Raw genomic sequence first — 20,119 nt, 5'->3', positions numbered from 1 at the left:
TGTGAACTAGAGAAGTCAGGTAGTGAGCAGCTCTCAGAGTGAGACTGGTCATTCAGGGGGGGATGTGGCGCGAGGGCAATATTACGGACTGTGAACTTGTTGCAATTGTACGGATGAAGAGTACATCTCGAAACCTGATAAGAGAAAGGTCCTAAAACTTGCGCTTCTTCTTTGCGGGCCCAGCTGCTGCTCGAGCCTCCAGTTCTCTTTGTAACTCGGCCCGTTTCCTTTCAGCTCGTTCCTGTGAGGTTTCGCGATGCTGATCCTTGGCTGGCGTCTTGCTCTTGCTCCTTCCTCTACCATCGTCGCTAGCGGCCGATGCTCCGGCATCCGGGTTCGGGGTATGTCTTCCAATGATACCAAGCTTGTGTCTCTTCGGTGCCGGGCTAGGTCTGTCGTCCACTTGCGCCGGCGAAGTGGTTTCTTTCGGTTCCGGTGATGGCGGGTCTGGCTTGGCCTTTCCTCCAATGCGGCCCAGTCCGCCGCGGTTCGGAAGTTGTTTAGGGGGTGACGAAGGTGAGTGGCCCTGGTCCTTCTTATCATCATCTGAAGCCGTCTCCGAGTCGTCATTGTAGTCACCCGGTGCTTTTTTGGAAGCAACTTTCCTGGGGGGTGTCTGGCGTGTTACTGGTGAAGTGGACGGAGCTTTGCGGCCGCCCAAAACCCCGATTCGGGATTTAGCTGCCTTGCTCGGGGACGGGGCATGCTCTTTCCGAGCAGATGGCACGACCGGCTGGTCTTCATCTTCCCCGGAAGATGTCTCATCATCGTTGGTCGTCTCCAGTTGAGGTCGCGCCCGGGTGTCACGCTTCCGAACGGCAGAAGGAGTAACTTGAACCTGAAAGTCGTCCACATCCTCCTCCTTCACCTTGGGCTCTGTGGCCGGTGGGGGCGAGGGCGTCCGGGCTTTCTTCTCGCTGGGCTTGCCGACCAGGGCAACGTGTTTCCCCTTTCCAATCCTGGTCCACCAATCGTTCAGCGTGGCGGAAGCTTCAAGATCAAGGTCCGACTTGTACGTCAGGCCCGTGGTACCAAAGACGTCCTCCAAGAGGGTCGACACGTCAGAGGGCTGAGCGACAGAACGCAGCTCCGAAGTGCTATTCCGGAACTCCGCCTCCGAGAAAGGGGCGAGACCTTTCACCTTCGCTTCGGCGGCGGCTCTTGTGACTCTGCGCTTCCCGGACAGCGAATTGAACACGTGCTCAAGCCCGGTGCCAGTAGCTTCGAGCTTGTCGACAAGCCGTGTGATGATTCCGTCCTTTTCGCACAGGGCTGATATCAGCTGATCAATCTCGCGCAGTTTGGCTTCGTGGGCCTGGACCAAGGGTAGCACCAGTTCAGTTGCAAGGTTGGATTGCGGGCATTTTTTGAGTTCCATCGGCCATTTGAAGGGCTTCAACGGTTGGGGCAGAACGCAGGTGACATGGAGGACAAGGGAATCGTTGTCGTCATCTCTTGCCAGAGTCAGTGATGTGTCCGAATGCTCGGGGTCATCGTGATCGAAGGCAGCTCGAAGCAGCTCGAGCATGCGGCGGATCTGGTCGGGCCCATCACTGGGATCAATGCTGGTATCCTCCATTAATCCACGCTTGATGATGGGCTTTCTCTCCATGTTTTCTACCCAGACATTGGCGAGATCTGTGAGGCGAAAGTGATACGAATCTTTTGTAAAGGTAGTCGAGACCAGCAATGTGGGGATATCCGGGGCTGTGACGGGCAGAAGCCGCCATGACGGATGGTTCGACATTGTGGTCTGAGAAAGTGGTGAGGCCATTTCAGGTGCAAAGGGTAGGACAGTGAGCCTGCGGCTCGAGGCTTTATGGATAGGCACCTGCCACTGCCGTGATGGACGATGCAGTGGCCGCTGCACCTGGCCTTCTTCCCGCCCGACGCAGCTTCAGAGTAGGCAGGGGCCCGGCGAAGGATCCCAAGGAGGAACTGGGACAACAGAGGCCAGCAGAGAGCCGGCTTTCAACTTTCCTAAACCAGTGTTAGAGGTGGTTCTGTGTGAGGGGTGTGTGCGGCAACTGACCGATCAGGGTTGCACGACTGCCACGCGAGTGCCAGAACTCATTTGCTCACAGGATGTGACGGCCTTTTTTAAACCAGCTGATGGATGCAGAATCCGTACACATTCGGAGAATATCGGTGTAACTTGAATAGAAAGTGCTTCGTAGCGGCCACGGAGGAGGTGGTGGTGAAGGCGTGGTGCTTGGACCTTGTGGTTGACGTTGGTGATGTCAATGGCAGACGCGACGTGCACGTGCCAGGCAGCCGCGAGGTCGACCCACCTTTTCTTGCCTGGATGGAAGGCAGGAGGGAACAGCGACCACCATGCCAAATTAGGCAAGTTGGGAGCTCTCTGAATAATCCTTGTGCGCTTTCTCCAAATCTAGAAGCTGCGCACTGTCTTCTGCCTTCTGGAGCCTGGCGGCAATGCGCCAAGGGATAGCCTTCCTGAACCCTAACCCTTTCGACTTTCTGAACCTGAGTGTCAGGGTGATGAGCAAATGGTCAGATCATGGAAGGATTTAGAGATGTGTGGGTACTTAAAGAGAGTTAATCTCACAGAGACCTCTTGGGCAGAAAGGACTATGACGTCTCGCTCTCAAAACGGAAGAGTTTACAACAGCACCCGTCAACAGACTGTTGAAGATGCGGTAATCGATATGTCTTGCCAGCCTTCCGTGGAACGTCACTTGATTCTCAGAAGAACTTTGACTGCGTCTTACCTCGATAGAAATATTTGAGATGCTCTGCTCCCAAACTAAACATCCATTATGTCTCTCAAGGTCTTTGAAAGATGGAAATAGCCCCGCATGCTTCACATTGGATAGAAACACAGGCATGGTGAGATGCAATCGAGTCATATCCCTATCTAAAAGTGTTCATAAAAGGAGCGTGTGAAAGCAACAAAAACAATTTACAACAAAACAATTTTGTACTTTAAAATCTGGCAATCCTTGTCCACAAGCAGCCCAGACTTTCAACAGATCTTCCTCCTGGTCGACTCCTTGCTCCTCTCATCTTCCAACTTCCAGGTTCTTAACCTCCTCCAACGTCACCCCCCTAAGAAACAGTGATCGAAGCCGACCCCGAACTCTGATACCCCTCGGTAGCCACAATCTGGTAATCATGGCTCCCCAACCTCAACCCCTTATCCGCCCACGCCTTGAAGTGGTTCCCAACATTGACACTCCCACCAACCCTCTTCGAAGTCCTCACGCTCCAAAACTGATCAAACGTCTTGGTCCCCTCAATGCTGGGCTGGTTGTACCGCGTGCTCTTGGCAATGGTGTAGGTACCGCCGTCAGTGTTGAAGGTGCCCAGCCTGGTCGCCCCCGAGCTGGGGTCGTAGGTGCCAAAGCTCTCAATGATGTAGTACTCGATCAAAGGGTTGCGCGTCCAGCCGTAGATGGCGAGGTAGCCGTTGCCCTGGGGGTTGAATTGTCCAGAGTAGTTGATCACGCGGTTGGAGTTGCCCGGGTTCCATCCCTTGCCACCGACAAAGTTGCCGCAGTTTTGCCAGTTGACCGAGTAGGAGCCACCGTTGCCGTTTTGATAGTTGACGGTGCCGCCGTTGTCGGTCCAGAAGGAGTAGTAGTAGCCGTTGTGATTGCCGGTGGAGGAGGGTGTCCCAGCCCGGGCCTGGAGGGATTCAAAGACCTCGGTGGCGTTGAAGGGGACGGCAGCGGCGCCGGTAGCCAGGGTGGCTGTGAGGAGGGACTTGAAGGAGACCATTTTGAAATAAGTTTCTTGACTTGAGGATGATAGGACTGGTGGTGAGGTGAAAGAGTCGAGTTCAAAGTTGGGAAGAGACTGATCTTTATACTTGACGCCAGGACTTGGTCATGGGGCCCAACAAGGAGGTCTATCTCCGTTGGTCTAGCCTGGAAATGTCTCTGCTTGAGGTCAGTACCCCCGTCTTACTACAACAGACTTGAGACAATCGTATGAGCTTCTTTTTCGCTGTTGCACCTTGCCCTTGCCCCTTTACGAAAAGTAACATGTCGTTGTCCGCACTCCTACCTCAAGCGCACGTATCAACATCCCAGCATCCTCATGAATTCGGAAAGCCTCGGTAACACAGGCCCCCTATGCCCGGTCAACGTCGGGTATACCACACGCACCTTTCATCACCATCCTCCTCCGTGGTGTCGTCGTCCCAGTCAAGAGCTCCCCCTTCCTTTAGCCTAATCCCATCTCCCGAGCGGTGTCCATGCCGATCTCCCATCCTGCCGTGCGGGGCCCCGCGATGATTGATGCCGTGCGGCGCTTTGGCCTGGAGTACGTAACGTGTGAGCCGGACGTAGAACCGTGACTTCTGGAAAGGGCATGTCATTCCCACCAATCCCATGCCGTGTCTGGGGCGGTTGAAACCCTGGTTTGGGTCCGCATGAAAAGGATGTACCCCACAACGCCTCTTGTTTAGAGTAGATTGCGCACTTCCTATGCAAATTGGGTTGTTCCGTGATTTTGGAATGTCTGTCGGATCAAGAGACAAGCTTGTTCGATGTAACGACGGGCTCGGTTGGCGCTCTGTCTGCCGTGAAAAATACCGATCATGAGTCTTAGCCCCTGGCTACATGTCGATGGTATCTTCAGCCTGAATTCTTACACCAAGCCGCTGACGACTAGTCAACAAGGGGGCTGGTGATCACCGAGGGCTCTGTTGAGCCGCGAGCGGGTCAGCTGGAGGGTGAACAGATTTGGGGGAAGTCCGGGTTGCTGGGGACAGATATGAACTATAATGATCCGTCATGTGCTTTAACTTTCGGTTTCATAACCGAGGAGCTTTCCGAGTGGCGGTTACATCTCAACATCTGCGGGTCAACGTTGTCGCTGACCACCCCTTTATGGCTAGCGATCGGCCGTAGCAGGGCAACCCAAGCAAAGCTTATGTCCGCCTCCGGATTCCTTTAGGCAGAAAAGGTATTTCGCTGCAACACTGCTTGTTGTCACTCGGTTGCTTTCGTGTGTGCAGTCATCAAAACTCCACCTGTGTTGTCCTGTACGCGTCTGTTTTTGTTGGCCTCATCATAAACTGTCGTTGAGGTCAGGTGCCTGGTCCCTGAGGTCGGCAGGATAAAATCAGGACGGGTAACGAGGAATAAACGGGTTATGAGCTTGGCAAGAGCTGAGTACCCATTCAACCGGTGAATGATCTCGAAATCCCATCATGTCAAATTTTGGCAGAATGTCGAATCGAAGAAGATGGTGTGCGGAAGGTACATTGAGGTCGTGTCAACAAGCCATCTTTGTTGCTCAGGTGAGTGTCTGAGTCTGTACCAGATGGACGGGAAGTGGGAAAAAGCTGGGCCTTTCATGAGATGGTCCATGGGAAGGCAGGATCACTCAAAGACAACAAACACACCAATGCAAGCCCACAACCATCTATTATTCCGTCCAAAAAGCACTACGCTACCTCCCGTACATATCCTTCAGCAAAAATGTGCCAGTCCGTCTAAATATACATTAATTACAATAGTTGTTGCTTCTGCTTTTTCGTATGCTCGTCGTTGTCGTTGTTGTCGTGAATCATCAAATCATCCGTCCCATATTTTTCTTGTTGTCATCGTCAAGGCGGCCCCCATCATGTACATCTAATAACACATCAGTCATTTGCAGACAAAAGTCTCGCCAGTCTCCTCTCCGTAGAGCCACTTGTCCGAGAAGTAGTTCTCGGGGTACTCCACGTCGACACATTTGCCGCCTCCAGTGGGGCCAACGTGTGGGCAATGGACCTGTTGTGAAGCGGTTAGTCACTTGTCTCAGTTGTTGTCTGTCCGCAGAGAGAAGGAGACTTACATCGGGTCTGGTCTGCGTGAGCACCAAGTGAATGGTTCTGCAGACGACATTGTCACCCCAAGCCTCATCATACGTCCCGTAGTTCTTCTTGGCCAATCCCACAACACAGTCCTCGATGCTGTCCCACTGCTGATTCGGGCCGTAGCACCTCGCCTGCGTCCCGTAGCAGATCTGCCTGATGCTCTCCAACTGGAACTCGGGATTCCCGAGACTCGCCATTGTCGTCCTCGTCACCCAGCTGTTCAGGTTCGGAATCCAGGCGTCATACTTTTCCACCTCGCCCTCCTTGTTGAACTTCCAGAAGGCCACCTGCTTCAGCGGAGGCAGTGGCTTTCCGTGATCCGGTGAGCCAGGGTTGACGACGCTGGTGTAGAGGTACACAACGCTGGCGGCGATGTCCCTGCACTCGGACGAAAACTCAACAATCTTGTAGCTGGTGATGGCGGCAGAGGATGGGTTGGCCTGCGGCAATGGCGAGAGCGCAAAGAAGTACTCAATCGAGTGTTCAAAACCGGTGAAGTTGCCGACTGGGTCAACACGGCCAACAACATTTTGGGCAAAGAGTCCTTTTGGAACAAACGCTGCGCCGCCAAAGGTCAAGATGGGTACCTGGTTGGGGTAGACGGTGAGGTTGTAGATGCGGGAGATGGTGTTGAAGTTGCGGTTTCGGAAGTCGGTGTTGGGATTGAAGCTCTTCCAAAACGTCTTTTTCGGTTCTGGCGTTGGCGTGTTGATCTCTTCTTCGGAAACGTCTGAAATGGGAAGAGCGAATGCAAACAGTGATGCTGCTGCCGCCCAGAGGATGAGAAAACTGAGTCGTAACATCGTTATCGTTATCGTATCGTATCGTAATCGGAAAAAAATATTATTGATATGGTCGTGTCGTTAGAGCATCAGCATGGCGCTGTGATGGTGTTCAAGTATGCTGCAAGATGCAATCCATCATACCCTCCTCCTCGGCTCGAGAAGAAGAACCCGGGCTCGAAGTGGAAGGGATGGGGACGGCATTGTTAAGTACAGATAGATGATGACTGCGTCAAGCTTTTTTCTCCCCAACCTCGTGGAATTTTCCTGAGGCTTTTTACCTTGCTTTTTTGGTCTTAATCGCCATCAATAAGGGCGGGCTCGGCGACGTGGCGGTCAAGACATGGGGCCGTGTCTCCGCTCAGCTCCGTGGTTCCCTGCTCGGGGCGTTGACGCTAGGCTCAGAGAGCAACGGCTTCGAGAACAGAGAGGTGCATGCAGTGATCGAATACGGGCGGTGTCGTGTCAGAATGGCATTCGTGCCTTTGGGCCACCGAGAAGATGCATTCAATATTGATCCAATGGCCTCGGGTCCAAGAGCAGAGAGCCATGCAAAACCCGCATGGACGAGCGCCCGAGTGACGTGGTGAAGCGGGTGCAGCGAACCACAATGCGCCGCATTCCGGCTTTTTGGAATTTGGCTGTCTGCCAGATCAGTGGGGTGCCTGACATCATTCAGAATGTGTTAGCCCTGAAGCGAGTGCGACGACGACAGGAACCAGAAAAACAAAAACAGTTGATGCCCGGCCTGCTGGGAAGACCCTGGGTGCCTGAGAAATCTTGTTGGGTCGAATGGTGTTAATGCTGCCAGCACACACCATGCCCAAAAGGTGAGTGACGCGCGAGGTGAGGCAAAGGTGAGTGGGAGGAGGATGATGGAGTGAGTCGGGAACCGGGTGATAAGGTGTGATTGAGGGCGGGGCCTTTCGGTGGCTGGGCCGAACGATAAGGCCACCTGAGGATTTGAGAGGATTACTTAAGGCAGATTTGATCCATCACAGAGTCATCAAACAACAAAAACAGAAAATCGAAGGGGAACGAATTGCACGCCGAGTTTGGCGGGGGCATGGGCGGATGATATAATCCACCTCATGACTGACCCCGTGATCTGGTGCTGCCTTCGCTGCGTTCCAAGGAATCCAGTTCCTGGCTGGAGTTGTGTGCGCGCTTGGAGCTGTTTCCCTTTTGGGGGGAAATTCTTCTGCAGCTGCAAAGATTTTTCGGCCAATCGCATCGCGCGATTGCCAGGTGCCGATAACACAACGCGGGGAAGTTTCCAACTGACTGGTCGCTGTCTTTCTTGTGTTGCTTCTCCCCTGCACCTCCACTGCAGGTCCAGCCGGGGCTTACAATTCATTGCCGAAACTGTGTCAACCACTCACATGCCAGAGTCGACATGTCTTCGCCCAGCGCGCCAAAGTATCGAAATCAACCGACCAGTAGCAAACAAAAGACCGTGTGACAGCCCTATTGCCGTTGGACGAACGAGAGGCGTTATTCCGAGTCGTTGGGAGAGGCCGCTGTCTTGGCCTGCATACACTCCTTTGATCGAGGCCAACAATGACCGTAAATGGCACCTCGAGCTATCACTCCAGTCCGCCACTGATGCTCGACATCAGCCCATATGTATTTCCAGGCTGCCCATAATGAAATCCCTCGCAATATCAGGATAGAGTCCCCATCTTCATATACGGCACGGGCCCCCAATGGCCTTGTCTTACCCTCCTTTGCCCTCTGTTCCGAGTCCCCGTGCCACCAAAACACCTGACTGACACCGGACCGTCCCTTCACTTACACCTCGTGGGCAAGATGGACACCATCGACGCGGCCACCGTTCCCGAAGACACCCTGCGCGCCATCATCTGGACCTGCTTTGGAACAGCTTTTGTGCTGGTTGCTCTCCGGACAGCCGTCCGAGCAAGGACATCATCGCCCACAGTTGACGACTACTGCATCTTCTTTGCCCTAACATGCTTACTATCGCTATGTGTCCTCGAAACGATACAACTTCCCTCTTTGTACTACATCGCCGGAGTCTTGGCCGGCACCGCCCCAATAGTGGGCATCATTGAAGAAACGGAGCGTTATCTTCTCTTTCAGTTTCCCATCGTCATTCTTTACTGGTCGACACTCTGGAGCGTCAAGGCCGCGTTTCTGACTCTCTACTGGAAGATCTTCCGGGACTTGCCCGTCTACCGCAGGGTTTGGTATCTTTTGGCGCTGTTTTGCTTGCTGGCGTATGGAGGGTGCTTGGTCACGTTGACGGTGTCGTGCGGGGGCGATGTCAAAAACTTCTTTGGGTTTGCGACATGCGCAAAGCCGGAGCATGTGTGGGCATCAAACTTCAGTGTCTACTTCAGCACTACCATTGATGTTTTTACGGATCTGTGCAGTGAGTTCCCGCAATCAACTTGGGCAAGCTGATGGCAATGCTGACAAGTGCTGGAAACAGTTATGGCTATGCCCCTGAGGTTGATCTATAACGTCAAGGTCACTTTGAGACAAAAGGTCGGACTGGTTGCCGTCTTTGGCCTGGGTTTTGTCATGATTGCTTTTGCCATCATCAGGGCAAAGCAGGTGTTGGTGGAAAAGATGTTTGTCAATCTGACATTGCTCATGATCTGGTCGACTCTTGCCGCTTCGATCTGTAAGTTGCTCTCTTCTCTTCTCTCCGTCATGCTGGCGATCAAAAAGAAAACTGACACTCTTGTCAGCCGTCATTGTTGGCACCCTGCCTGCCCTCAAGGTCCTCATCACCGTCCACTCTCGCAACTCAGCAAACCGGTCAAACCAGCATTCTGCAGGAGGAAGCAAGCTCACCGGCAAGCAATCCATCAGCAAGAGTGTGCGGATGGGATCAATTTCAAAAGAAAAGAAATCGATGCAAGGCAGCTTGGACGCGATGGAGTCCCAGGAGGAGATCCTAGTTCAACACGATGTTGTAAGTTTTTCTCTGTTCTCGTCCAAGCCTTTCGGCCTTGTTGACATCGGCTAATAGAAACCCCCACAACAGACTGTCTCCTACAGCGAGCCAGGCATCGCCATTCCTTATCCCGCCCACCCAAGAGACTTGCCAGATAGAGGGCAAAACTATGTTTGACCCAAAAGCGAAAGAAGTAGAGAAAAGAAAGAAGAACCCGGGGGTTAGAGTTGTCTTGGTCACCCACTCTGATTCAAAGAAGATACCCTTTGTTTTATTACGTGTAATTTAGTCTCTTTATTTTCTCTTCGAGTCTGATGTCTTCAAATGAGGCCGCCGTTTTACCCGTGGTCGTGGCCTCCAAGAACTTGGCACACAAGTGGAAACAAATCCCCCTAGTGACTTGACGTTTCTTTTTTGTTGGTAGCACAGGCAGGATGCGCCATCAAGGTATGAATTTGGCAGTGTACAGAAAACCTGAAACATGGTCGCTGTGCTGCAGAGTTGGGATAAAACACCTGCGCACATGCAAAAGGAATCAGGGGTAGCAGTGCCAAGAGAGCCACAGCGTGTGTGATCTCCTCTCTTTGCGCCTCTCGGAAACGGTTCACGATCAACGGCCGGATGTTTTTACCCCGTGTTCTTGTGCCGGATCAATTGTCCGAGCGAGGTTTTGGGATTTATATCTACCTACCTCCATGTCTTTTCATCCATCAGAAGTTTTTTCTCTCTTTCTCTCTTCATCTGGCAATTCCAGTACCATCTTTTCTCAGTCATTTCGAGTGTTTCATTCTGGCAGTGCCGGACACTAGCGTTGTATTATTATTCCAACTACACAGCTGTTGATCAGTATACCTACCTAATTTACCTCGAAAATGTATCCAACAGTCTCCAAATCCCTCCCCCTTTCCCTCTTGGCCCTGGCCAGCGTCTCCCTCGCAGACGACAACGCCGAGTCCGTCTCTACCCTCTCCTTCAAAAACGCCTTTGTCAACTCAGGCATCGTCCCTGAAGTCATCCCCGCCCTCGACCCAGCCGTGTCATTCTATGCCACCTACAAAACCGAAGGCGACTCCAACCACAGCGAGCTCCTCATCCCGGGTTCCTCCCTCACCGTCAACGAGATCAGCACCCTCCCCATTGAGTTTTCCGTCGAGAACCTCAACAATGCGACCAACATCACCGCCCAGACGCGGTACCTGATTTATCTGTTGGATGCCGACGCGCCCGCGAGGAGCAACCCCACCGCTCGCAACCTGAGACATTGGTTGGCGGGTAATTTCACGCTGAACGGGCAAAACTCGAGTGTGTTGAGCACGGCGCAGAGGTTGGCGAGGCCGCCGAATGCGGGCGCACCGTTTACCAACTTTACTGCGCCGAAGCCAGATGCCAACTCGGGCGTGCATCGGTACATCATGGCTTTGTACACCCAGCCGGCCAGGTTTAACACTGCTGGGTTTGAGAGTGTGGGGATGGAGAGGGAGGTTGCGAACTGGAACGTAAGGTTTTTCTTCTCGTCATGATGATGTCCATGGTGAAAACTGACAATGAGACACAGCTCTCCCGCTGGAGGACTCAGCTTGGCCTCGGCCCTGCCATTGGAGCGACCTACTTTGTGATTGACACTGGTGCCAACGGGGGCAATGGAACAAGTGCTCCCCAGGGCCTCAACAACCAGGGCGGCAACGGTGGCAACAACAACAATGCTGGTGGTCAAGGTGGAGACAACGACAGCAATGCTGCTGCTGGTATCAAGGCTTCGTCGGTTTACGTCTTGGGCTTGACTGCCCTCGCGGCCGTGTTTGGCGGTTTGATCATGGTGTAGATGTCAAGAGAGGAGATCTAGAAGTGATATTCTAGAACGCTGCCTGCCCAGGTGGTGGGGAGGGAAACACGTGTAAATATATATCCGTGAGACAGGGAACTGTAGCGAATGCTATTTTGGAACACCAAGCTCCTTTTTAAGGGCGCTATTGACAGAATTATGGGAATCCTCTTTCCCCATTCAGCGTGCCGATGACCCGCTACAGCGGTCCAGGCCCTGCAAACTGAGGCGCTAACGGCTTACACCCCTGGCACCTCCTTTCAGCCCTGCGTCCAGGTGATGATGATCAAAATGCACGCCACTCCCGCGGTTTTTATGCTGTTTATATATTTCCTTCATGAAGGTCATCGCCTTCAAGTCGCTCGTTTGATCCCTCTTTTTGTCGCTTTTGTCAAGTGAGTTGTAATTAGGTAAACATGATGGCTCCTGTCACCAGAAGCGGCTGGCTGTTGCTGCTACAAGCCGCCACCACACTCATTTCTGGAGTTTCTGCTCGCTGCAACAGCTGCAAGGCGAGTGATGAGCTTCTCGTGCTCTTGCGTTCCGAGGACGTCTTCTCCGAGGCCCTTCCATTCTGCAGCAGTGTGTTGGGTCTTCCCTTGGAAACCGCCGAAGTCACGGCCACTGAGGAGGTGTAAGTCAGGCAATCTCTTTTTCTCTCAAAAGCTCAGATAACTGACCTCACTCCCAGAGTTATCACCGTGACTCAAGCCACAACCGTCACCCAAGTCATCTCAGACATCTCCTCCGTCACCGTCACCGTCTCTGCTCCCGTTGCTCCCACCTCCCAAGCGATCGCAGTAACCGAATACAAGAAGCATCGCCGTGACACTGCGCTTGCCTCCCTCCCCACCTGGCTCCCCTCCGGCGAAGACGCCTACCCAGACACCCGAATCTCCTCAGCCTGCCACTGCCTCGACAGGTCCAGCGCCATCCCCCTGTCCACCACAACCATCACCCACATCAACCCAGATAACGCCGTCACCGTCACCGAGCCAGCCACGTCAACCGTCATTTCCACTCTCGTGTCCACCGTGACAGCAACAGAGACCCTCGCCCCCCTCGCCCCTTCGTCAACAACCATCAGCGTTGCGATCCAAGTCCTGAGGAAATCCACAGGTCAATCCGTCGGCTGGGTCTCCAACTCTGCCGGCCCCAGCATCGTCACTAACCAAAACAGCGCCCGCCGCTTTACCATCACCATCCCTGATGACCAGAGCACCACCTCCGGCATCAGGATTCAACTCGTCGGCGGTGAGGCCACCCAGGCGCTCGGTTTCATGACTGCGGGCGGTACCACCAGGATAGAGACGTACTAGTATGTGCCGCACTGCCCTTGTTGAGCCAGACAAACTAACGTGTGCTTTGCTATCACCATTTAGTGGCAGCACCGACTACGTTCCGTTGAGTAAGAGTTCCCCGCCGCCTGCATATGTGCCCCCGGAGGAATGGTGAGAATGCTAACCTCTAAAATCAACAGCATCCGCCAACGAACCATATGTCTGCGCCGCACAGTATTGCCACGCCACGGACATTGTACGTTGCCCCTTTTGATCTAGTGGGTCACGCTTGCTAACCACCTCTTGGTAACAGTGGACTCTAGACACAGAGACAGGCTCAATCGGCTGGAATTGGGTCATCCCCGATGGAAGCGGTAAGTTGTTGGCCCCAATCCCCTTTCAAGAAACCGACAAAGTTTGCTGAACCACCAACACAGTCGCTCCGGTTGTTCTGTATCGTGTTGGCGGGCGGATGTACCCCGTTGGAAACCTCGCGGCCTTTATGTCTTCGACGAGTTCGGCGCCGTCCGACACCAAGTACGAGATCACCCTCCGATATGTGGAGATTGTTGAGACTGCTCCCGCGGCTCCCTGAACATTTGACAGCAGGGTGGTGACCTGAATTAGGAAGAAAGTACACTTTATCGCATCTATACGTGACTTATTAATAGATCATCACATATCAATAACAAGGTGACTGCGCGTCGCTTCCAGAAGCATGTTTCAGGTATTCTGTAGCAGGGTCATGATTGAGCTTTCTAATGAAGAGCAACAAGAAGAAACGAGCAACGACTATCTATCTTGTACCAGTCTATCAAATGCCTTCTTCCTCCATCGCCCACAGTCGGCATTTAGCGCAGGTGTGAAGCGCCCATGGTTCCAAGGTATTCCCGGCCGTCTCGTTTCCTGCGTTCGCCCCGGCCGCCTTCGTCGTCCTAGCCAGATCCTGCCGGCTTGTAAAGAGTCCCATGCATACATAGATCATATCCTCAATATGCTCCTCCTTAACCGCAGTCTTGCCTTTGGTAACCGCGGGTTGCTCAAGATTGGCACCGCTGTCGACATCGACCTTGGCCCAAACATCAGTCATGGGAATATCAGTGCAAGTGCTGTCCTCAGCCCCAACTTCAGCAGCACCAGCACCATCCCCAACAGTATTCTTGATGTTAGAAGTTGAAAGACTCCCACTCCATCCTTCACCACTCTTGACCTGTTTCGCATTCTGCCCCTCAACCTTGGCATCTCGCTGCCTAATTTCCTCCGCCCGTTTTCTGTGAATAGACCTCAGTGTCAACTCGCCATCATCTTCCGCCTGCCCCAGAATTCTCAGCATCCTCTCGGTCTCTTTCACGCCCTTGACTTGTCCAATTCGATTACCGAGATAGGACAGCTTAGTCTTTATTGTTGTCAGCTCGCCGGCCTCTTGCACATACAGTCTCACCAGGATGTCACGTTCTTCCCTTGAGCCTACAACTAGTGCTCGCTTCTTGGGGACTTGACTTGCGACCCTAGGTACTTTGTCCATCTTGCTCAAAGGGACAGCATGTCGAACCGGGGCGGGTGCTGATTGCACAGATGGCCGAAGTAGATAGGAGTGATCTGGGATGGGTGCTGGCTGAGCGGATAACGGAACAACAATAGCTTGATCTAGGGCTTGCACGCTCGTCTCATACACTAGGCTAGTTTTGGGTTCGAAGCACGCCTCGGTCGTTGGAAGTGTTGCAGAGTCGGCAGATTCCAGGACTGAGGGAGTAGCCGAGACGGATGGAAAGTTCATCATATCAAGCAATTGCATGGTCGGTGAGTCGGGAGGTGACGATAGAGGACTGGAACCGCGTGAAGACGAAGGGTTCCATGCTGAAATCTGATGTTCAGTTGTTGGTATCTGTTCACCAGACAGGATTGGCAGATGAAGTTGATCGTCAACCAAAGACTCGCTGATGTCAGCCTGTGAAGCTGAGGCATCCCCTCTATCAAGCAAGTCGGAGCAACCCAACACTGTTTCGAGAACTAGGTTAGGTGTAGTTCGCTCGGGAGGTATTGAAACAGGACGTTGAACCAATTCAGATTCGCCGCCTAGAGGACTGCCGCTAACATATGGAGAGATTGATCGGGTTTTCAGCTTGTTTCCTGAAATGGTGTTGTACTGGACCTGGAACTCAAAGTCGGTTGAAGGCGGTTCGATGGGTTTGAAGCTGAGTGATGTCTGTTGCGGCGATCTTGGCGGATCAATGTCCATGGAATCACTCTGATGGTGTAGGTCTTGTGAATTGAGAGGTGAACAGGGCTGATGTTCTTTCGAGGCTGACAATGTGCTCGTTTCAGACCTTGTCTTTCGTGTTTTCCAAGGCGATAGAATAGAGCGAGTGTCATCCTTGTCCGGTTCGGGAGTCGTGGATAACCACTCGGTGACTAGTGACGTGGATGATTCGGTACCTTCTTGCAGTTGGGGTGCTGGTTCAGACTGCATGTCTTCTACAATGGCCACCTCGTCCTCGTACTCATCCTCAGAACTTGGTGGGCAGCTGTGAATACTGTCCGTTGAACCATTATCACTACTCGGTTTGGTGAACCGCCTTGGGACACCTTGGATTCCAAAGTATCTAGTGATAACTTCAGAAGCTTGCCCAAACTTTGTATTGGGAAGCGATTGTTGATTCGTGCTAGTCACCGCCGTCTTGTCCGCCACTTCCTCTTCCGCCTCTGTGTAGCGAGTGGTGTTAAGAAGTTGTGGTCGCCCAGGTAGAAATATGAGGACTTACTTCGCTTTGTACTCCGCCTTGTTACTCTAGGCATTGTAGCGATGAAACTGAGCTACCTTATATATGTTGACAGCAACAGCTCAAGTGCATGTGAGATGGAGCGCGCGGTGGATTGGCGATGCTGATGTCCAGATGGTAAGGCAGCCAAGGTTGGCGTCGGCCGGCACGTTGTGGCTGCGAGTCTAAGGTACGAAAGCAAGTAAGGTAGGGCTAAGAACTCTATGTGCGGTGTAGCAACTCTCGGGGCATAGATAAGGTGGCCTCGGCTTCGCGAACCTGGGGCAGCCTCCAGTCACACAGCCAAACAAACGCCAGTCTCCGCCAATACAGTGGGCAATGGAGAAGAAAAGAATAACAAAGATGCAAAGAATGGAAATTTGAACGCAAATTCTGCCAAGTTGGTGCGTTCGTTTGCTCGAATGACAGGACAGCAGAGCTCGATAGGAGAAGGCAGGAGCCAGGCGGGCCTCGGGGAAGGCGGAGTCGCTAAGCCGTTCTGGGCCAGGGGACCAGATTTGTAACAAGGCTACCACCTAAGGTAAACGCACCATCGCATCCATCTGCCAACAACTACGAAGAAGGAGCCATCAGGGAGAAAATCGCTGTCGGGAAAGGGGCCCACCTCGACCTGCATGCAATTCAACTGGCCGGCTGTCAACGGGTGGGCAGTAGCTCAAAGCATATTTCCGACGTGCAGAGTGGGGAGGGGGGACAAAGGCAGCGCAGCAGCCGTGCATCATCTCAGCATAAGGTTACCTATCTATCTTGATCGATAAAAAAAGAAGGAAATGTTCAGAGTACAATCTCAAGGCTCATATGCCGGCGGTGGTGTACTTGCTGCCACAGTCTCAAACACCCTCTCTCTGACCTTTTGCAGCTTTTCGCGAGCCTCCCTCATACTCTGCTCCTCCACCCTCAGCTGTCCCTCGAACTGGGCCACCCTTTGCCTTGTAGCGGCAACCTGCCCGTCCATCGCCATGGCTGCCCGCAACACACTCTCCCTTGAAGCCTTGATCTTGTCGTGGAACGCCATGTCGGTGAAAATGTTGTCAAAGAATACATCCATCATCAAGTTGCCTTGGTCGATATTGACCTGCGGCAGGTTGGTGACTCTTGGGCTCATGCGCTGAGCCTGCATCACCAGCATGTTTGCCGACATGACCTCCCTCTCAGCCTGCGACAGCGCATTTCGCTCCATCATGTCCGTAAAGGTCCCGCCACCAAACATATCCCGCCTCGAGTGCATCAACGCCTCCTCCATGAAGCCCAGCGCTCTCTTCATCCTCAACTGACCCTCTCCCAAAATCTTCAAAGCCTGCCTCTCCGCCTCTGACTTGCCCTTGGTAGCCTGGTACGCCTGAGTCCTTGCATTGGCCTCCCGCTCCTGCTCATCCTCCTCCGGATACCCCGGTGTCGGCCCGCCAAAGATTCTGCCGTACAGCTCATCCAACTGCTTTTGCACATCGTTATGTCTCGCCACATCCCTCTCCAAGTCAGCAGCCACTCGCCTCGCCTCCTGCAACTGAATCTTGACGTCCTTGTTGATTTCCGTTTCTCGGTGTTCTTCTTGAAGCGCCTCAAAATACTCTTGCTCCTCCTTGGCAGCCCTCTGTTCAAACTTTTCGCGCTTGCCGGTAGCCTTGTAAGCAAAGCGCTTGAGGACAGAGTCACGGTATTTCTCGTGTTCGTGGTATTCCTTTTTGCGCTTGCGGTCTACCGCTGCGACGCGCGCGTCTGAGGCTCTGACCTCGCCTTCGAGATCCTTGACGAGGCGGCGCTGTTGTTCTAGTGAGGGGATGGCGTGGTCGGTTTGTTGGAGGATGGCAAGGAGTTCCTTGTTTTTGGCGGCGGCCGCCGTGATTTTGGCGCGGACTTGGTCGGCCATTTTTTTGGTGATACTGTGGGGTTGGGGTTTGTTGGTTATGTGTCACGATCTGGTTCAAAGAGTGAAAGTGGTCTCTTCACGATGCAGGAGAATTGAACCTGGCAGAGGATCGCCCAGAGAGAAAAACCTTCTGTATTTATTTGTATTGAAGCCAAGAATGGAATGCGCCTTACATACAGGCATCGAATGACGTTACCCGTCATCTTGTCGATGAAAGACGGAGGCCGTTGATCGGCTCTCGCATTGTGGTTGGATCCAATACGTCACTCCACTCTGGAACTTGCTGCTGCGCCTTCCCAGGCACGCCAGGCACTCTTTCTTTGTGGGGCAACTGTAACCACATGGCAGGTCGAACAAAGCTGTTGGATTTTTTGATGTGACACTCACTCTCACCTCGGCGCTGGGCTGCCTTCATATCGATGGTGTGCTGGTTTCTCATTCTCTATTCTCTGTCGGCGTTTCCACCGTTTCACCTGGCGTGTTCTTGGCCAAAATAAGGGGACCCTAACCCTGGCGACCCCCCTTTGTACGATACACATGCGATGTGTTCTGTGAACAATGAGAGACACCGGTCGACGAAGGTTTTGATGAGACGAGAATAGCCTCATTTCATGTGTCAAATCCTACTACTATGTTCATCATCAAAAAGAAATAGGGCAACTTGAACCTGGCCACACCTCTACAATAGACATGATATCACGAATGCATTGGTACGTTGGGAATTGTTGTTTCATAAAAAATATTAATTATTATCAGTTATCCACCTCTTCGCTATGTTCAGCACCTGTAAAATCTGCCATCCCTGTATGAATGAGAATACCGCCAATGTACGCCGCCCTGTATGGTAATAACCCACTACTCCACAACTTTTTTGACGACAGACATAAATGTGCTGTCAGCGAGCAGAGTTTCCATGGATCTCTCCGGAAGAGTAATCACAACCTCCCATTCCTTCTTGGGGTTGATGGTACGGCGGTGGGGGAGAGCCAGACAGTGAGGAGCCTTGGCCCACGCGCCCTGAACACGGCAGACAGCCTCAGCTCTCACACCATCACCACCGGTCACAGCGTTTCTGATACCGGGGAAGAAGAACTTGGCTTCGGTGCCCAAGAAGCCCCAGGTGTTGACCGACAAGTGCTGGGGACCACGAGAGTCGAGGTTCATGCCTAGCTTGCGGATATCCGGGGTGTTGTGGAAGAGAGCCGTCCGGGTGAGGACGAAGTCTTCGTTGACGGCCTTGTTGGCGTCCCTGATGGCCGTAGCGATCTTGATGAGGCTGTCGCGACCCGAGGCGTGGGTGTTCCAACGGCAAGCAGAAAGAAGGTCGAGAACTTTGATGGGTCCACGAGTGATGGGAAGGGTCACCGAGTTACCGTAATAGCCTTGGATGGCATCAAAGTACTTCTTGTCGGCGTACTCCCCCTCGGCGAACAGCTTCTTGAACTTGTTGGACCAGTCAGCGGGGTTCCAGAAGGCCGGGACCTGGTTCCGGAAAGCCCACTGCTGAACAGGTTCCACACCGGAGAGACGGGCCCTGGCGATGCGAGACCAAGCGATGGCAGAAAATCCGAAAAAGGCCGAGAGCTTCAACGACTTGTCGAAAAGGTTAGTAATCTTGTCAAGATCCACAATGAAAGTCTTGCCAACATCATTGGTCTCAGGAGCGTTGGGGAGAGTCGAGAGGATGGGTTTGGTCGGGCCGGTAGACTCGTCCAGTAGAGCGTACTCCGGACACTTGGCCAGGAGAATCGAGAAGTCCTTGCCGCACTTTTCAAAGGGAAGGCTCAGCCAAACGTTGGCTGCTTGGTAAGCACCGATGGGGTCATTTTTGTCCTCAGCGACGGTGGCCTTGCCAAAAAACTCAAGGAAAGTAGCCAGGTTGGATCCGTCTGCAAAAGAATGGTGGAGGTTGACAAAGAGAACGAACCCACCCTCGATGAGGAAGAGAACCCGGAATTTAGAGACCGGGACAGGTTCACCCCCTTCTTCCAAAGGAATGTTCAGAGTGAAGTCGGGATGGACGAAAGCCTTGGCCGGGAAGCCTCGGGCCGCCAGCTCGTCATAAGACATCTTAAAGAGGGTGTCAGAGGGGGCGTCAGAGGGGGTGTGGAGCACCTCCAAGGGGATAAAGTCCGATTTGGTCTGCTGGAGAACAACGTTGGTGTGCTGCACCGTGAGATTGCCGGCAAACTCTGCCCGCTCCAAAGCGAGCCGCCTGAGCGACTGCCTGATGCGGCCAACGATGTCATGTCCCGAAGGCTTAGCGGTGAGGCTGGTAGGAAAGCAGAGGGCAACAGACATGTAGCCTCGAAGGGCAGCTTGGTCCCAAAGGGACAGCACTCTCTGAGAATCCATGATGATTGTTGGGTGCGAGTGAGGTATTGGTATTCGTGGCAAAGTCTTAGCTGGTTGATGGACAGATGAGATTTTGCTGATGAATGCGAATGATGAGGAAAAGTTTGATCGGAGAGTCGTCGGGATGGGTTTTTGCTTAAATAGACCAAAGCCTGCAGGTGGTTGAAGGCTGAACTGTTGTACTGTTGGGAGACCAACATTGCTAATGAGATTGTTGTGAGGAGATTGATCCTGAAAATTGGATCAAGAACTAACACACTGTTCCTGCGTTAAAGTTAATATCTAAGGAGAAATCCAGGTATTTCGAGGACATTGGTTTTTAAGGCAAGAGCCGCTGTGTGTCCCAGTTCAATGTTGCTATCTGAAAGGCGACGATATTGGCATGAGAAAGTCGAGGCTTCTTGGGAAGCTAAGGTTGGATTGTTGCGCGGAATCGATCTAACCGAGGATGTCCTTTGTCGAGAATTCGAGGCGGAGGCA

At 52.9% G+C, this 20,119-nt stretch overlaps 9 protein-coding genes across 9 annotated transcripts; 3 read left to right on the top strand and 6 right to left on the bottom strand.

The window, feature by feature from the left end:
- Positions 1–151: 151 nt before the first annotated feature.
- On the bottom strand, positions 152–1,774 carry QC763_100240 (uncharacterized protein; the record flags this gene model as incomplete). The annotated part of the gene is made up of 1 exon (XM_062906568.1): positions 152–1,774. One exon carries the CDS (start codon positions 1,772–1,774, stop codon positions 152–154), a length of 1,623 nt encoding a protein of 540 aa, XP_062769479.1.
- Positions 1,775–3,069: 1,295 nt separating this feature from the next.
- QC763_100250 (uncharacterized protein) lies at positions 3,070–4,618 on the bottom strand (the record flags this gene model as incomplete). Its single annotated transcript, XM_062906569.1, has 3 exons — positions 4,349–4,618; positions 4,131–4,282; positions 3,070–3,844 (listed from the first exon to the last, which is right to left on the bottom strand). Exons 1-3 carry the CDS (start codon positions 4,355–4,357, stop codon positions 3,070–3,072), a joined length of 936 nt encoding a protein of 311 aa, XP_062769478.1. The 5' UTR covers positions 4,358–4,618.
- A 759-nt stretch (positions 4,619–5,377) lies between these two features.
- On the bottom strand, positions 5,378–7,644 carry QC763_100260 (uncharacterized protein). Its single transcript, XM_062906570.1, has 2 exons — positions 5,809–7,644; positions 5,378–5,744 (listed from the first exon to the last, which is right to left on the bottom strand). Exons 1-2 carry the CDS (start codon positions 6,631–6,633, stop codon positions 5,619–5,621), a joined length of 951 nt encoding a protein of 316 aa, XP_062769477.1. The 5' UTR covers positions 6,634–7,644; the 3' UTR covers positions 5,378–5,618.
- A 125-nt stretch (positions 7,645–7,769) lies between these two features.
- QC763_100270 (uncharacterized protein) lies at positions 7,770–9,607 on the top strand (the record flags this gene model as incomplete). Its single annotated transcript, XM_062906571.1, has 3 exons — positions 7,770–9,004; positions 9,065–9,259; positions 9,327–9,607. Exons 1-3 carry the CDS (start codon positions 8,422–8,424, stop codon positions 9,605–9,607), a joined length of 1,059 nt encoding a protein of 352 aa, XP_062769476.1. The 5' UTR covers positions 7,770–8,421.
- An 800-nt stretch (positions 9,608–10,407) lies between these two features.
- Positions 10,408–11,497, top strand: QC763_100275 (uncharacterized protein; the record flags this gene model as incomplete). Its single annotated transcript, XM_062906572.1, has 2 exons — positions 10,408–11,031; positions 11,091–11,497. 2 exons carry the CDS (start codon positions 10,408–10,410, stop codon positions 11,355–11,357), a joined length of 891 nt encoding a protein of 296 aa, XP_062769475.1. The 3' UTR covers positions 11,358–11,497.
- A 165-nt stretch (positions 11,498–11,662) lies between these two features.
- QC763_100278 (uncharacterized protein) lies at positions 11,663–13,355 on the top strand. The gene is made up of 6 exons (XM_062906573.1): positions 11,663–11,991; positions 12,049–12,675; positions 12,740–12,765; positions 12,838–12,893; positions 12,951–13,011; positions 13,075–13,355. Exons 1-6 carry the CDS (start codon positions 11,774–11,776, stop codon positions 13,230–13,232), a joined length of 1,146 nt encoding a protein of 381 aa, XP_062769474.1. The 5' UTR covers positions 11,663–11,773; the 3' UTR covers positions 13,233–13,355.
- An 8-nt stretch (positions 13,356–13,363) lies between these two features.
- Positions 13,364–15,433, bottom strand: QC763_100280 (uncharacterized protein; the record flags this gene model as incomplete). Its single annotated transcript, XM_062906574.1, has 2 exons — positions 13,364–15,340; positions 15,400–15,433. The coding sequence occupies 2 exons, from the start codon at positions 15,431–15,433 to the stop codon at positions 13,452–13,454; spliced, it is 1,923 nt and encodes a 640-aa protein (XP_062769473.1). The 3' UTR covers positions 13,364–13,451.
- Positions 15,434–16,204: 771 nt separating this feature from the next.
- On the bottom strand, positions 16,205–17,704 carry QC763_100290 (uncharacterized protein; the record flags this gene model as incomplete). Its single annotated transcript, XM_062906575.1, has 1 exon — positions 16,205–17,704. The coding sequence occupies exon 1, from the start codon at positions 17,282–17,284 to the stop codon at positions 16,205–16,207; it is 1,080 nt and encodes a 359-aa protein (XP_062769472.1). The 5' UTR covers positions 17,285–17,704.
- A 435-nt stretch (positions 17,705–18,139) lies between these two features.
- QC763_100295 (uncharacterized protein) lies at positions 18,140–19,639 on the bottom strand (the record flags this gene model as incomplete). Its single annotated transcript, XM_062906576.1, has 1 exon — positions 18,140–19,639. The coding sequence occupies one exon, from the start codon at positions 19,637–19,639 to the stop codon at positions 18,140–18,142; it is 1,500 nt and encodes a 499-aa protein (XP_062769471.1).
- Between the last annotated feature and the right edge of the window lie 480 nt (positions 19,640–20,119).

The sequence above is a fragment of the Podospora pseudopauciseta genome, chromosome 1 (assembly GCF_035222475.1).
Source record: "Podospora pseudopauciseta strain CBS 411.78 chromosome 1, whole genome shotgun sequence".
NCBI classification, from domain to species: Eukaryota; Fungi; Ascomycota; class Sordariomycetes; order Sordariales; family Podosporaceae; genus Podospora; species Podospora pseudopauciseta.
Note: the sequence above shows the minus strand (reverse complement) of the source record. Positions and strands in the feature narration are given on the sequence as shown.